Source organism: Orcinus orca, chromosome 14 (genome assembly GCF_937001465.1).
Source record: "Orcinus orca chromosome 14, mOrcOrc1.1, whole genome shotgun sequence".
In the NCBI taxonomy this organism is placed as follows: domain Eukaryota; kingdom Metazoa; phylum Chordata; class Mammalia; order Artiodactyla; family Delphinidae; genus Orcinus; species Orcinus orca.
In genome coordinates, this window is record NC_064572.1 from 56,899,778 (window position 1) to 56,915,730 (window position 15,953).

At 40.1% G+C, this 15,953-nt stretch overlaps 1 protein-coding gene across 4 annotated transcripts in view; it reads left to right on the forward strand.

Annotated features, from left to right (window-relative positions):
• Positions 1–6,716: 6,716 nt before the first annotated feature.
• Positions 6,717–15,953, forward strand: part of EXOC6 (exocyst complex component 6) — a 194,949-nt gene continuing 185,712 nt past the window's right edge. The window contains exon 1 of one of the 4 annotated variants that reach the window (XM_033404896.2): positions 6,717–6,880. In XM_033404896.2, the coding sequence (XP_033260787.1) occupies positions 6,780–6,880 (101 nt within the window). In that variant the 5' untranslated portion in view covers positions 6,717–6,779. Of the gene's footprint in view, positions 6,984–7,178; positions 7,330–15,953 lie in introns of those variants that run through there. The other 3 variants (XM_004279403.2, XM_033404898.2, XM_033404897.2) reach the window with 3 other exon arrangements.

Genomic DNA, 15,953 nt, shown 5'->3' on the forward strand with positions numbered 1-15,953 from the left:
ATTTGATGCTAATGTAATATCATGACCTCATTTAATCTCTCATGGGAGTGGTGTAGTGTGCAGCATGCTGTGGGTATAAAATGGAATCCAGGAAGAACTGTGGGCCTAATCATGACTGAGGCCTGCCACGTCTGCAGCACCTCAGGGAAGCCTGGGGTCCCTGATGACGGTGGGCTGTGTAGTTGCCACATTTGCACTGAACACTTAAATAATACCATTAGCTGCTTGATCTTCAGTGGAACACTAGAGAGAAGTTAAAAAAAACATTTTTTTTATGTTGGGAACTAAGTATTCCAAGCAGGGAGACAGTTCTGTTTATTTAGTGGTTAAATGAATGGGCTCTGGAGCCAGAAGGACATGTGTTCAAATTTTGCCTCTATACAACTTACTAATAGAACTACTGAAAGGTTTATATGAATTAGGCATTATGTGTATTTAATGTAGTGGCTCATACATAGCAAATGCTCATTCATTCATTAAGTAAATATTTATGGAGCATCTCCAATGTGGCAGGCAGTGGTGGAGGATGGGCAATGGTCTTGTTGATATAGCAACATCAAGAGACCTGGAAACTCCCTGCTCACAGGCAGCTGGCATTTTAGTGAAGAGCTAAAAATAAATTAAAAAGCGGTAATAAATGCTATGAAGGATAACAAGTCAGGGTGAAGGATAGGGAGGTCCAGGGATCCTATTTTACAAAAGGGAGGGCCAGGGAGTAAATGTCAGCTATTATTATCTTTATTAACATTTCATTACATTACATTAGTTACATTTCTAAATCCTTTTTTGCTGAGAGAAGAAAAAAAAATAGGACGAGTGAGAAGAGAGGGAGAGAGGGCGAAAGGCAATAAAGAAAAGCTAAGTGGGGAAAGAGTGAGGAATAAAAAGCCAACGATGAGGAGGAAAGAAAGAGGAAAGAGAAGAGAAAATGGTGTCATAAGCTGGCGCTGGGGTGCCGTGGGGAGAGGAAGGAGACAATGGAATTCAGAGAAAATACTGTTGCTCTTTAATTGCTCAGTGGACTTTAAAATGTTTAGCTTTGGGATGAGCAATGTAATGGTGCTTTCAGGACATCGTTCTGAGGGCAGGACCAGTGATACAATTTACAGGACCAATGCAAAATGAAAATGCAGGCCTCCTTGTTCAAAAAATTATTAAGAATTACAAGATGGTGATGGCAGAGCATTAAGCCAAGAGCAACTTCTTAGGCCCCGCGTGGATGAGCCAGCTCTGAGAGCTTAGCACAGAACCTGGCACACAGCAGGCGTTCAATAAAAGCAGTTGTTGAATGAAGAGAACCTGGGGCTAATTACTTTTGAACTTCTTTGAGGACTGGCCCATATTTCAGAAAAACTGATTTTATTTGGCTTCAATTTCAGATTTCCTTCTATTGTTCTCCCCTGTGGAATATGGAACAGATTCCTGGACACAGTTTTGCAGCAGGAATCCTCCCAGGCCTGGCTGGGCTTTGTTCACGTTCTCTTGCACTTACAGACTATGGCCACCTGGGGTCACTGCACCAACAAGGTAGAAGCTGGAGGAAAGCCGCTGACGAGACAGCCCCAAAGAGTGGCTAAAAGGCACAGGGAAGGGTTAGTTGATAAGAGCCAATATATAAAGGCTGCCTGTACTCTATATTTTGATAAAGTTCTGCAATTATACAACAAAGGCTCTTAAACTCTTTAAGAAACATCTGAATGATATTAGCAAAGTCTTGAGAGGATAAAGATCCGGTAGTCTGCTATAGGATTCCTAGGAGTGAGAAAGGGAATCTTTCTGTAGGGCTGTATGCTACCTCATGAAACATGCTTTACAACATTAAGCTTAACACGAGAAGTATTTGCATGTGGATTATTTATTTAACAAATACTAACTGGGCTGGTAGTAAACTATACAGACATTGTCCCATGCCTGGAAATGCAGACAGACTCGCTGATTGTTCGGCACCATGATGTGTGTGCCTCCAAGGACAATGAAGAGACCCTTGACTTAAAGCAAGATCCGGAGGGCTCACTAAAGTGGATCCAGAACCAAGGGTCTAACCCAAAGACAGGGCCCTGGTTCCCCAGCCACAACAGGAACAACTTTCAGGCAGTTTCCTCCCATCGAGCATTCAGAAAAAAAAAATGAGGTTCAGGTTCAGAGAACTCTGATAAAAAATTAGGCTATTTTGTTAATAGTTAGAAAAAAAGAACAATATTGTGTCTGGTTTTTATTTTACCAAAGAGGAAGCTAAATTCTGGGCTTCCTGATTTAATAACAAATGTTGGATAATCCTCGTCTCCAATGCTCATGCAACATTATACATATATTATCTCCTTTAATCTCCACACCACTTGGTGAGCTAGGGACTATTATTGCTCCCAATTCACACTTGAAGAAACTGAGGCTTAGACAAGTTAAGTCACTCTACCGAGGCCCCACATCTAGTAAGAGATGAATTGGAATTTGAACCCAAACATTTAAATGCCAGACCTGGGCAGCTGCATTCTACGGCCTCCTTCTGACGGAGGGGCTTTCCCAAGATTGTTTATTAGTCTGTAGACAAGCGGCTCAAAGTATAAGTCGTCAATGGTTAAGATTTTATCTACAGGTTAAACCCTTACTTTGCTGGTTAGTTTCCTGCCAGACACAGAGCGCGTCTCTTGCTCTGCCAGTCTCCTGCTCTGTCAGTCTTCCTGATACATCTTTTCCCTCCCGGGAGTCCTGATGAGAGATTTTGGGTGGATCTCTGGAAGTCAATATCCACTGCCCCCAAAAGAACTCAACATGCATGTGCAGTCTTCCAGTGTGCCCTACTGCCCCCAACCTCTTCAGACCAGACTAAGTCATTTATTCCCTGGGTAAAACAACATCGGAACAGTCTTCTTATCTGATTTTTTTTATTAACAGGAAAAACAGGAACAGCTTACTAGCTCCATCTTCTCCAACTCACTAGCTGTGTGGCTTTGGACAAGTGACCTAATCTCTCTAAGTCTCAGTTTCTTCAAATTAAACTGGAGATAGCAAAAGTACCCTAGAGGGTGAAATTAGATTTTAGTAAAATTAGTATTAATTTAATTACCAAAAAAATTATGAATTAAATTATTAAAGATTAAATTAGATAATATAAAGGGCTTAGCAAATAGTGCTCAGTAAATAGCTATTATGGTTTTTATTTTGGCCTATAGCTGAAATTCTTCGTTTTGGAGCCTTTTAGAAATGTAGCACTTTAGGCCTTTTTTCACATAAATGTGTTTGTTATAGCTACGTCCATAATTAAAATTTACATAGTTAGCTATTGAGGACATTTAGCTTTAAATTCTTAGCAAAAACTTCAGGTACTAACGGAACTGTCAGAAGCCACAGAGGGAACCAGCAAGAGCTGTTTCAGAAGGAGAAGTGGTATATGGACTTCCTTCCATCTTGACTTGAGGGGAAGATACTGTCACTTAATGTTGAGGTAATCTCTATGGGCAGGTGTTGAAACAGGCCAGGAGTGAGGAGTATGTAAGCAGGGCTGGCTTCCCAGGGCACGGGCATTTGGAGCTGGGTTTAGATAGATGGCACCAGGGTTGGAGAAGAGAAGGGGAAATGGTCTGGGTAATGAACACTCCAGAAAGGAATGCCCCACGAGTATGGGGCATTGCCAAATAAGAAGCTGGCTTGTGCCATATGTCTCCTCACCTTGCTTTGCTCTTCAGAACAGTGCATTCTGGTCCTGCTCATCGTCTGAGCTAAGATAGCCTGCCATTTCCTGCAGAGAGAACTGGCTTTCTGTTCACTTTGTAGGACAGTAAAAATTTGTTCTTGGATCTTATGCTAGGGTTTCAGGTTCAATTTTCAAAAGACTTATTTTCCCCTCTCAAGAGCTGAACCTGCATTTCAGATGTGCTAACACCAGGTGGTGGTGCCTCAGCAATTGAGGACACAGTCTGCTAAGAAAAAAATTCAGTTTTTTACTACTCAGTGAAAAACAGTGGTATGAAGGGCCAAAACACTAGGGTCTAGGTACAGGTATTTGGCTCCATCCAAGGATAAAATTTTCAATAACCAGAGGAATGGATGAAGTTTATATCCTCTGACAAAAGTCCATAAATATCATTTCTTGCATTGAGGCTCCTGATAAAAGTGAACATCAGGGAGTTTGAGGTAACGTTTTGTTTGTGCTGCAGATTTCTATTAAGGCAACTGAATACACAATATTATAAGATGTTATATTTAATGTCAACATATAAAGAGCAAGTCTGAAGAAACTTTTTACAATTTGATATTGTTTTAATTCCTAATTGTTACCAATAATGGATTAATTAAACTCCTACCTACTCAAACCTGTTTGGAATGCTCCTTTCTAACTCATCCTGAACTCTTTCCAATGGCTTCAGAACTTGAGCATTGTCTGGTTTGAAGACCTTCCAACTTTCTCTCAGCCATGTGCAGGACTCTATGAGGAACTATGAGAAATTGCAAAATAAAAAAAAAAAAGTCATCTCTGAACTTAAGGACCTTAACATGGTGTGAAAATGCTGGTGGACTTGGGAAGGGATTTCTTTTTTTTTTTCTGTATATTTTCACAGCTTGTGGAAGTGAGATTACCCAGAGAAGATCTGGATTCTCTTGTACCATTAAGACAGTGGAAACAAGCTTGTGATAGGGTTTCTTGGTAGAATAAGTATTTGGATATAGCAGAGCTTCCTTAGTCTTCCAAGCCAGTGTGCACTGAGGTCAGCCGTGTTTCAGTTCCCTGGGGGTCAACTGTACAGAACAAACAAAATTCAAATTATAAAAAGGAACTAATCAAAACAAGTGCAAACTCTTAAAACAGTTGTTGGTGGAATGGATATATGTGCTACATTGAATCTAGTGTCAGTGGAGGAGGTTGTGATTCATTAGGGAAATCTTTATGAAGGAGATAAATCTGAGTTGAAGTTTCCAAGGAGGGCAGAAATTTCACAATAGGAAGGAGGACATTTATATATGTTAGTAATGTTTATTGGGCCCTTACTAAGTGTGGCAGGCAGAATAATGGTTCCCCCACAATGTTCATGTCCTAATCCCTGGAATCTGCAAATATATTACCTCACATGACAAAAGGGATATTGCAGATGTGATTTACGTTAAGACCTTGAGATAGAAGATTATCCAGAGTTATGGGGTTGTGTCAAACCTAATGCCATGGGTCCTTAAAAGCAGAGAATCTTTTCTGGCCTAGGTCAGAGTCAAAGGGAGATGTGACTACAGAAGAATGGTCAGAGAGATGCAATATTGCTGGCTTGAAAGACTGAGGAAGGGGGCCATGGGCCAAGGAATGTGGAAGGCCTCTAGAAGCTGAAATAGGTAAGGAAATGAATTCTACCCTAGAGCCTCTGGAAAGGGCACGGTTGTGCTGACACCTTGATTTTAGCCCAGTGAGACCCATATTAGACATCTAGCCTACAGAACTATAACATAATAAATTTGAGTTGTTTTAAGCTAAGTTTGTGATAATTTGTTCCAGCAATAATAGAAAGCTAACACAACATGGGACAGCAAAATGAAGTAGACAGTACTATTATGGTCATTTACAGATGGGGAAACTGAATTATAAAGGGACTAGGCTCTTGCACAATGTCACCCAGCTGCGGAGTGAAGGACCAGGGAATTAACTTGAAGACACCAGTCTTCAGAGCTCATGCTCTTAATTATTATGCAATATCATCTCCCAGGATTTTTGTGGGAGGAAGATGGAAGTAGTATAAAGCTTCTAGAAAAAGCTCACTGAAGGAGTGAGTTACACAGCTGTATAGTAAAGAGCTTGGTTGACTCAAAGGGACATTCAGAGCCCTGGATTAATGGAGACCAGAAAATATTTGTCCCTCAGGGCTAGGTATGTACTCTCTTCCTGATTAACCTTCTCAGTCGCTGCTTTGACCATGACAAACTGCTTTACTCAGCGTCCCACAAACACTTCACTAAACAGAACTCTTCTACACTAGTACCTTTGCCCAAGCCACCTGCCTTTCTTTCCCATCTCGCTGATGCCCACTGCTCTCTAGAGCTTCCACGCCTTATCCCAGCCACAGCAACTTGGGGGCACTTGGGTTCTAGGACTTTGGCATGAAATCACACATTGCACTTTTATCTTTGCCATAAGGTGTCATAGTTTTACGTCATTTACTTTTTCTGGCGCTTATAATTTATTTCCAAGTTGACTGGCCTCTGTGGACTTCCCGCGGGCAGGGACAGGAATCCATTCAGAGCAGTCGCCAGCTGGGATCTTCCTGGCTCATTCCTAAAATAAATCTTACTCCCACACACCATTTTGCTTTTCTTGAGTACACGGTTTCCTTTCTCTGACTCTCCACCACACAGAGTAGTACATCAGGCCTCCCTGTTAAACGTTCCCGTAGCTTTTATTACAGATTGTCGACCTCCCTCATTACTAAAGTATCCCCAGCGCGTAGCAGAGGGTCGGGCACACAGAATACAGGGATCTATGTTAAAGCCCAGCCAGTTAATAGACAGCAACTAGGGACAAGTGCCGAGCGAGAGCTGGAGGTGATGCGTCTCCACTCCCCGCCGCCCCCGGCAGTACCTTGGCCTCCCCGCAGGTGTGGAGACCCGACACCTGGTCGCGGGCCCGCGCGCTGCCTCCCACGCCACCCGCGCGCCCCTGCGCTGCCCGCCCCACCCCGCCCGCCCCGCCCCTTTCCCCGCCCGCCCCGCCCCTTTCCCCGCCCCCTCGCGCTCGCGCCACAGGCCGCTCGCCCCCGCGGTTCTCCCGGCGCCGCGCCTCGCTGGCTTCTCAGCTTCCAGCCAAGATGGCGGAGAGCAGCGAAGGTCTGGGCACCGTTCCGGAGCACGAGCGGATCTTGCAGGAGATCCAGAGCACCGACACCGCCTGCGTGGGGCCCACCCTCCGGTAAAGCTCTTATCCTCCCGGGGTGTCGGGCTGCCCCCTCCGGCCGCTCGTCGGGAGCCGGGCGGGTCGTCCGCCGCCGGTGGCGCGCGGAGCGGCCAGACAGGTGGAGCGCGAGGGGGCGGGCGGGCAGGTGGGGGCGCTTCAGGGCGGCTGGCCGGGACCTGAGCCGGGACCGGGGCGGGGCGGCACGGGAGGCTACACCTGTCGGCGCGGCCCGCCGCAGCCGCGGGAGCTGTCACAGCGCAGCTGGAGGGTGTGGCTGCCAAGGCGCCTCTGACCCCGGGAGCCGCGGCGCCGCCCCGCCTTCGCAGTCCAGTCCCGGCCCTGGCCTGGGGTCTCGAGGACGCGCCTGGGGCTTCCTGGCTCTCGGATCGTGCAGGGGCCGGGGGCGGCTTGGCTGCGGACGTGGCGGAGGCGAAGGTTAAGTGCCGACAGCCGGCGTGACCGAGGTACCGACGCTCGCGCAGGTGGAAACCCTGGCGAGCTGGGCTGCCGAGGGCGTGGGAGAATTGAAATTGAGCGGGAGACGCCGGCACCATTATCGCCCCTCCCGCGCGGCCAGAGTGGGCGAGGAGGGAGCGTGGGCTGGAGGGGAGGAGCTGACGCTCGGGAACGCGCTGATGTGACCGTGCGCTCGCTCGGCAAGCCTGGGGAGCTTTTACTTATTTACGAACGTTTCATTAATTTTGCATGCATTTCGCAGTTTATTTTAAAAAGAATCTCCACCCTTTAAAAATAGTACAAGAACAGTGAATATTCCAGACTGAATACCTGCTGCCCTAATAGAATATTAGCCGGGTACTATAGTGATCCATTAGAGCGTTAGGCACTTTCTTCAAGGATGAGTGCCTTTTAAACATAAGGTTTCATTTTTCGCTGTGATGATAATGAAATTATTATTCACTTAGGGAACTTGGGACTCGTTGGGCTTTAATCATTATTATTTCTTCAGGATACATTGCTAGAAATGGAGCGCTGGATATTTTGTGGACTGAGGATGTAGTATAAAGTGAAGCCAGTTCAAGTTATGATGTAAATCCACCTTGCTCTGATAATCCGGAGACCTGGGTTCTTGGTTTACCCTAGTCTAACCACTGATGAAGTGTGAGGTCATGGGCAAAAATCATTTAACTTCTCTGGACCTTGATTCTTTATTTGTAGACAGGGGAGGGGTAGGTGTTTAGATGCCCAGAAAGCTCAGGACCTTAGAGACCTTGCCTATTTGTTTACTGCTGTATGCCTAACACGGAGCATGTGGTAGGCATCTGATATATTTTTGTCAAATGAAGTTCCATTTATGATATGATAAGAATAATTAGTGCATTTTCTTAATTTTTCAATGTAATTCTTTTCATAAAACTCTGCATTTGGTAATGAAAGTAGAAATCATAGACTAAAAGGAAGCTTTGTTTTCCTCACTGCGTGGTGAAACTGAAAGAGTACAGTATGTGGTATAGTTATCAGAACAGTCCATTTTTGAAAATAGTATTGGTTATGAAGGAGATGCTTCTTCTTGAGAAAATGTGCTAGGCAGTATCCTTGATAGCAGATGAAATTGACTTAGAAGAAAAATTTGAAATACAGTTGGCTCTTGAACAATATGGATTTAAACTGTCGATCCACTTATACCTGGAATTTTTTAAATAGCAAATACCGTGGTACTACACGATCCGCAGTTGGTTGAATCCGAGGATGTGGAACGTGGGATATGGAGGAAACCAGTGTATGGACAGCTGACTATAGGTTAAATGTGGATTTTTCACTGCATGAAGGGTCCGAGGCCCTAACCCCTCATTGTTCAACAGTCAACTGTATATTGAGAGATTCTTGTGACACAAATAGAATATATGTATTCATGGTGTTATCATTCTGTTCTATTTTGCTGGACATTTTTGTAACCTGCTCACTTTGTTGAAACCCACACTCTTCTTTTTAGCGAACTATGTTGACTCATACTTATCCTATATATACACTTGTCATCTCTCATTTATAAGCAGACTCTTTGCACACACATGTAGAAGGCACTATTAGTGGTTTTTTCTCTTGAACAATTTAAGCTACTGTTATCTTTTCCCAAGGTTTCACTGAGTGACATGCTAATACTAAAGTTAAAAAAAACTTTCATTATGGGAAAATTTAAGTGTTTTAAAAAGTAGAAAAGTCTAATGGACCACATGAATTTATCGTCTAGCTTCATTTCAACCCCTGGCCAGTCTCATTTGATCTCTTCCCATTTCCACTCTTCCTCACCCTGGGTTATTTTGAAGCAAATCCCAGACAGCAGTTCATCCATAAATATTTCAGCATTAAGATTAATTTTTGTTGTTATTTCTCAATTAAGTTTTAGCTGGCATGTAGGCTTATGTTGTTATAGTTATTATTAATATTATTTTTCTTAGTGGCAGATTTTTTTCAGCCTGACCTTTTCCTGACTCACTTTTTATCAGATCAGTCTTCCTGGAGGAAGCCAGGTGATTAAATGAGAAGCATATTATACACTTTTCACAGGGCCTGGCATATGATGTGGTTCTTTGGCCACAATGGAATTAAATTAGAAGTCAGTAGAAAAGTATCTGGAAAATTCCCAAATATTTGAACACTGAACAGCGCACATCTAGATAACCCATGGATGAAAGAAGAAATGGAAAGAGAAATTAGAAAGTATTTTGAACGAATAAAATGAAAACACAACATATCAAAATTTGTGGGGTACAGCTAAATCTATAATTAGAGAGAAATACACTAAACACCTCTACTGGAAAAGAATGGTTTAAAACAATGGCCTCATCTTCTAAGTTAAGAAACTAGAAAAAAAAGAGCAAATGAAATCCAAAAGAGCCAAAGAAAGATGATAATGATCAGAGTGGACATCAGTGAAATAGGAAATAGAAAAACAGTTGAGAAAATCAGTGAAACTGAAACCTGGTTCTTTGAGATCAGTAAAATTGATAAACTTCAATTTTTGAGGTCAACATTAACCTGATACCAAAACTAAACAGACATTTCTAGAAAAGGAAACTATACACCAGTATTATTAATACACACACTAAAACACTTTAAACAGAATTTTAGCAAATTAAATCCACAATATATAAAAATAGTAAATGGGATTTATTTCAAGAATGCATGCTGGTTAACACTTGAAAAACCAACTGACGTAATTCATATTAAACTAAAAAAAATTATATGATCATCTTAATAGATGCAGAGAAAGCATTGACAAATCTAACATTCATTCCTGATAAAAACCCTCAGAAACGAGGAATGGAAATTCCTCAGCCTGAAAAAAGGCATCTATGAAAAACCTGTAGCTAACATTAAACTTAACGGTGAAAGGCTGAATGCTTTTCTCCTAAAATCAGGAATAAAGCAAGGATGTTCATTCTCATAACTTCTATTCAACACTGTACTAGAGGTCCTAGCCAGTATAATAAGATAAGGAAAAAAATCTTGATTGGAAAATCATCTTTATTTACAGACAATGTAATTATCTATAGAGAAAATCCTATGGAATGCATAGAAAAGCTACTAGAACTGTTAAGTGGGTTTAGCAAGGGTATAGGACACCAAATCAGTATGCAAAAATCAATTGTATTTCTATGTGCTAGCAATGAACAATCAAAAATTGAAATAAAAAATTAATAGCATCAAAAAATATGAAATTCATAGGGATAAATATGGCAAACAATGTGAAAGATTTTTACCTGAAAACTATAAAACATTGCTAATAGAAATTAAAGAGGACAGGACCTAAATAAATGTACACATATGCTGTATCCATGAATCAGAAGATTCAATAATGTTAAGATGTCATTTCCCCCAAACTGGTCTTTAGATTTAAGACAATCCCAATAAAAATCCAGCAATTTTTTTGGTAGAAATTGACAAACTGATTCTAAAGTTCATATGGAAATGCAAAAGACCTAGAATAGCCAAAGTAACTTAGAAAAACATGAAAAGTTGGAGAATTTACATTACCTGGTTTTAAGATTTATTATAAAGCTACAGTAATCAAGACAGTCTGGTACTAGCATCAAGCTAGACAAATAGATCAGTGAAACTGAGAAGACTCCATAAATAGGTTTACACACATGGTCAGTTAATTTTTGGCAAAGATTTCTTAGATACTATTACAAAAGCATAATACATAAAAGAAAAAATTGATAAATTGGACTTTATCAAAATTGAGAACATCTGGTCTTCAAACACACTGTTAATGAAAAGACAGGCCACAGACACGGAGAAAATATTTGCAAGTCACATCTCTGATAAAAAAAAAAAAATTGCATCCAGAATGTATAAAAGAAGTCTCTGAGACTGATGGATAAGAAAGCAAACAACTCATTTAAAAAATGGGTAAATCCAAATGTAAAATAGATAGCTAGTGGGAAGCAGCCGCATAGCACAGGGAGATCAGCTCAGTGCTTTGTGACCACCTAGAGTGGTGAGATAGAGAGGGTGGGAGGGAGACGCAAGAGGGAGGAGATATGGGGATATATGTATATGTTTAGCTGATTCACTTTGTTATAAAGCAGAAACTAACACACCATTGTAAAGTAATTATAGTCCAATAAATATGTTAAAAAAAATGGGTAAATGATTTGAATGGATACTTCACAAAAGGAGGTATGTAGAGAGCAAATAAGCACATGGAAAGAAGATTAACATCATTAGTTGTTAGAAAAATGCAAATGAAAACTACGGGGTAAACCACCACACTATTGGCTTGTCTAAATAAAAGACTGACCATACCATGTATTGGTGAAGTTGTAGAACAACTGGCACTCTCATATATTGCTATGGGAATTTCATAGATGCTGTTTTTCAGGTTGAGGAAGTTCCCTTCTAGTCCTAGTTCGTTGAGTGTTTTTATTATGAAGGAACATTGAATTTTTCGGTTGCTTTTTCTGCCTCTGTTGAGATGATCATGTAGATTTTGTCCCTTATTGTATCCAAGTGGTGTTTTACATTAATTAATTTTCAGATGTAAACCAACCTTGGGTTTGCAGAATAAATCCCACTTGGTCATAGTGTATAATCATTTTTATATGTTGCTGGATTCCATTTGTTAGTATTTTGTATAGGATTTTTGCATGTATATTCACGAGATATTGGTCTTTTATTTTCTGGTGATGTCTTTGGTTTTGGCATGAGAATAATACCTCATAGAATGAGTTGGTTAGTGTTCCTCAATTGAGATGAATGTGTTTTTATTTCTCCCTTTGTTTTATTTTTGTGGTGTATCACATTTATTTTTTTTAATGTTGAATAACTCTTAGATTCCTGGGATAAATTCCATTTGGCCTTTTAACACGTTGGATTCAGTTTGCTAATATTTTACTGAGTATTTTTACATATATATTCATAGGGGATATTGGTGTGTAGTTTTCTTTTTTATGATGTCTTTATCTGGATTTGGTATCAGTAATGCTGGCCTCATAGAATGAATTAGGGAGTGTCCCTACTCTTCCGCTTTTTGGAAGAGTTTGTGAAGGAATAATGTTAATTTTTCTTTAAATAGATGGTAGAATTTGTCACCAAAGCTTTTCTTTCTTGGAAGGTTTTTGATTATTGGTTCGATCTCTTGTTATAGGTCTGTTCTGATTTTCTATTCTTATTGCACCAGTTTCGGTAGTTTGTGTTGTTCTAGAAATTTGTCCATTTCTTCTAGGTTACCAGGTTGTTGGTATAAACTTGTTCATAGCATTCCTTTGTAACCTTGTTTATTCCTGTATGATTGGTAATACTGACTTCTTTTATTCTTGACTTTTAGTAATTTGAGTTTTTTTCTTGGTCAGTTTAGCTAAATGTCAATTTTATTGATCTTTTCAAAGAACCATCTTTTCGCTTCATTGATATTTCTCTATTGTTTTTCTATCATCTATTTCCTTTGTAGCTAATCTTTATTTCTTTTCTTTGCTTGTTTTAGGTTAATTTGCTCTCCTTTTTATTAGTGTTTTGGGATGGAAGGGTAGGCTATTGATTTGAGATCTTTCTTATTTTTAAATATAGGTTTTTGCAGCTATAAATAATCCTCTAAGCACTGCTTTAGCATCATCCCGTAAGTTTTGGTATTGTGTTTTTTCATTTTCATTCATCTCAAAGTATTTTTAAAATTTCCTTTGTGGGGGCTTCCCTGGTGGCGCAGTGGTTGAGAGTCCACCTGCCGATGCACGGGACACGGGTTTGTGCCCTGGTCTGGGAAGATCCCACGTGCCGCGGAGCGGCTGGGCCCATGAGCCATGGCCGCTGAGCCTGCGCGTCTGGAGCCTGTGCTCCGCAACGGGAGAGGCCACAACAGTGAGAGGCCCGCGTACCGCAAAAAAAAAAAAAAAAAATTCCTTTGTGATTTCTTCTTTGAGTCATTGGTTATTTAGACGTGTGTTGTTTAATTTCTATGTATTTGTGAATTTCTCAAACGGCTTTCCATGGTTAATTTCTAATTTCATTGCATTTGGTCAGAGATCATACTTTGTATGACTTCAGTCCTTTTAATTCATTGAGGCTTGTTTTATGGCCTCACATGTGGTCTATCCTGGAGAATGTTCCATGTGCAATTGAGAAGAATATGTATCCTGATGTTGGGTGGAAGATTCTATAGATGTCTGTTAGATCTCATTAGATAATAGTTGTTCTAAGTCTTCTACTTCCTTTTTGATATAATGCTTAGTTCTATCCATTATTGGGTATTGGATAGTTTTTGCTTCATGTGTTTTGGGCTCTGTTGTTAGGTGTATAAATGTGTATACTTGTTACATATTCTTGATTGATTGACTCTTTCTATCCTTTTACTTTCAACCCTTTTTTTTTTTTTTTTTTTTTTTTTTTTTGGTGGTACGTGGGCCTCTCACTGTTGTGGCCTCTCCCGTTGCGGAGCACAGGCTCCAGATGCGCAGCCCCAGCGGCCATGGCCCACGGGCCCAGCTGCTCCGCGGCACGTGGGATCCTCCTGGACCGGGGCACGAACCCGTGTCCCCTGCATCGGCAAGCGGACCCTCAACCACTGCACCACCAGGGAAGCCCCCACCTATTTTTATCCTTGAATCTAAAGTGTGATGTATCTGTTTTTTATCCAGTTTGATAATCTCTGACTTTTGACTGGACTGTTTAATCCATTCATATTGAATGTTAATATTTATATAGTTGGATTTATAGCTGTCATTTTACTTTTTGTTTTCTGTATGTCTCATTTCTTTTTGCTCCTCTGTCCCCCCAGACTTTTTTTTTTTTTACTATTTTTTGTTAAGTGAATATTTTCTAGTGTAACATTTTAATTACTTTAGTGATTTTTTTCCAGTGTCTAAAAGAAATTTATTTCTTAGTGGTTGCTCTCAGAATCAGCTTCAGATTAATTCTAAATTAATTCCAGTGAAGTACCGAAACATTACTTCTATCTAACTCTGTTTCCTCTTTCCCTTTTTTGTGCTATTATTGTAATATCTTACATCTATATATGTTACAAACACAACAATATGGTGTTACATTTGTTGCTATATATAACTTTTTATTTTTCAAAGAAGCTGAAAGAGAGCAAGTATATTTATAGTTTGTTACATTAGCCTTATTTACCATTTCTGATTCTCTTTATTTGTTGCTGAGTTTTTAGTTGTGTCATTTTCTTATTCCATTACAGCTTTGTTCCCACATACTTAATTTGTGCTGTTATTTTCAAATATGTTTCTATATGTTGTCAATACAGTTAGGTACATATTGTCCTATGCAATTGCTTTTTAAATTAGTTAAGAGAAGAAAGATGCATTTATACTGTCTTTTAGAATTACATAGTTACCTTTGCTGGTGTTCTTGTGTGTGTGTGCGTGTGCATGTGTTCATATTGCCATCTGGGCTCACTCTTTTAATTATGAAGAACTTCTCTTAGTATTTCTTGTAAGGCTGGTCTGCTGGTAACTAATTCCCTCAGTCTTTGTTTATCTGCAAGTGTCTTTATTTTGCCTTCATTATTTGAAAGATAGTTTTGTTGATTATAAGATTCTTAGTTGACAGTTTTTTCTTTTAACACTTTGAATATATTATCCCACTGCCTTTTGGCCTCCATTTCTTCTGATGATAAATCAGCTGTTAATCTCAGTGGGATTCCCTTACATGTGGTTTTTTCCCCCTTATTTTCAAGATTTTTCCTTTGTCTTTCGTTATTTTTACTGTGATGTGTCTGGGTATGGAGTTCTTTGTATTTATCCTTCTTGTAGTTTGTCGATCATCTTAGATGTTTAGTTTAATGTTTTTCATCAAATTTGGGAAATTTCAGCCATTATTTCTTCAGATACTCTTTTTGCTCCATTTTCTTCCTTACTTTGGTACTCCCATCATGTGTATGTTGGTGTGCTTAACGCTGTTCACGTTTCTCTGAAGCTCCGCATTTTCTTCATTCTTTTTTCTCTCTGTTTGGATTACATATTCTGTATTAGTCTATGTTTAAGTAGTCTTTCTTCTGCTAATTTATGTCTACTGTTGAGATCTTCTAATGAGTGTTTCTTTTCTGTTGTTGACTTTTCAACTACAGGATTTTAACTTGGTTCTTTTTTATGATTTCTCTTTCTTTGTCAATAGTCTCTTATTTTATTAGACATTGTCATCATACCTTCTTTCACTTCTTTAAGCATGTTTTGTTTTTAGTACTATGAACCTAGTACTTTGAAGTCTTTGTTAACTCCACCATCTAAGCCCTCTCACAGGGCCTGTTTCTTTTCCTGTGTGTGGGTCATAGTCTCCTATTTCTTTGCCTATCTCATAATTCGTTGTTGTGGTTGAAAACTAAAATGTTTAGACAGTATATTTTATCAACTCTTGATACTGATTCCCACCCCCCCCAACCACCTTCTGGGGCTTTTTTTTTTCCCTAATATTTAATTAATTAATTAATTAATTTATTTTGGCTGTGCCAGGTCTTAGCTGTGGCATGCGGGATCTTTGTTGTGGCATGCAGACTTCTTACTTGCAGCATGCATGTGGGATCTAGTTCCCTGACCAGGGATTGAACCTGGGCCCCCTGTATTGGGAGCACTGAGTCTTAGCCACTGGACCACCAGGGAAGTCCCTGGAGCTTGTTTTTGTT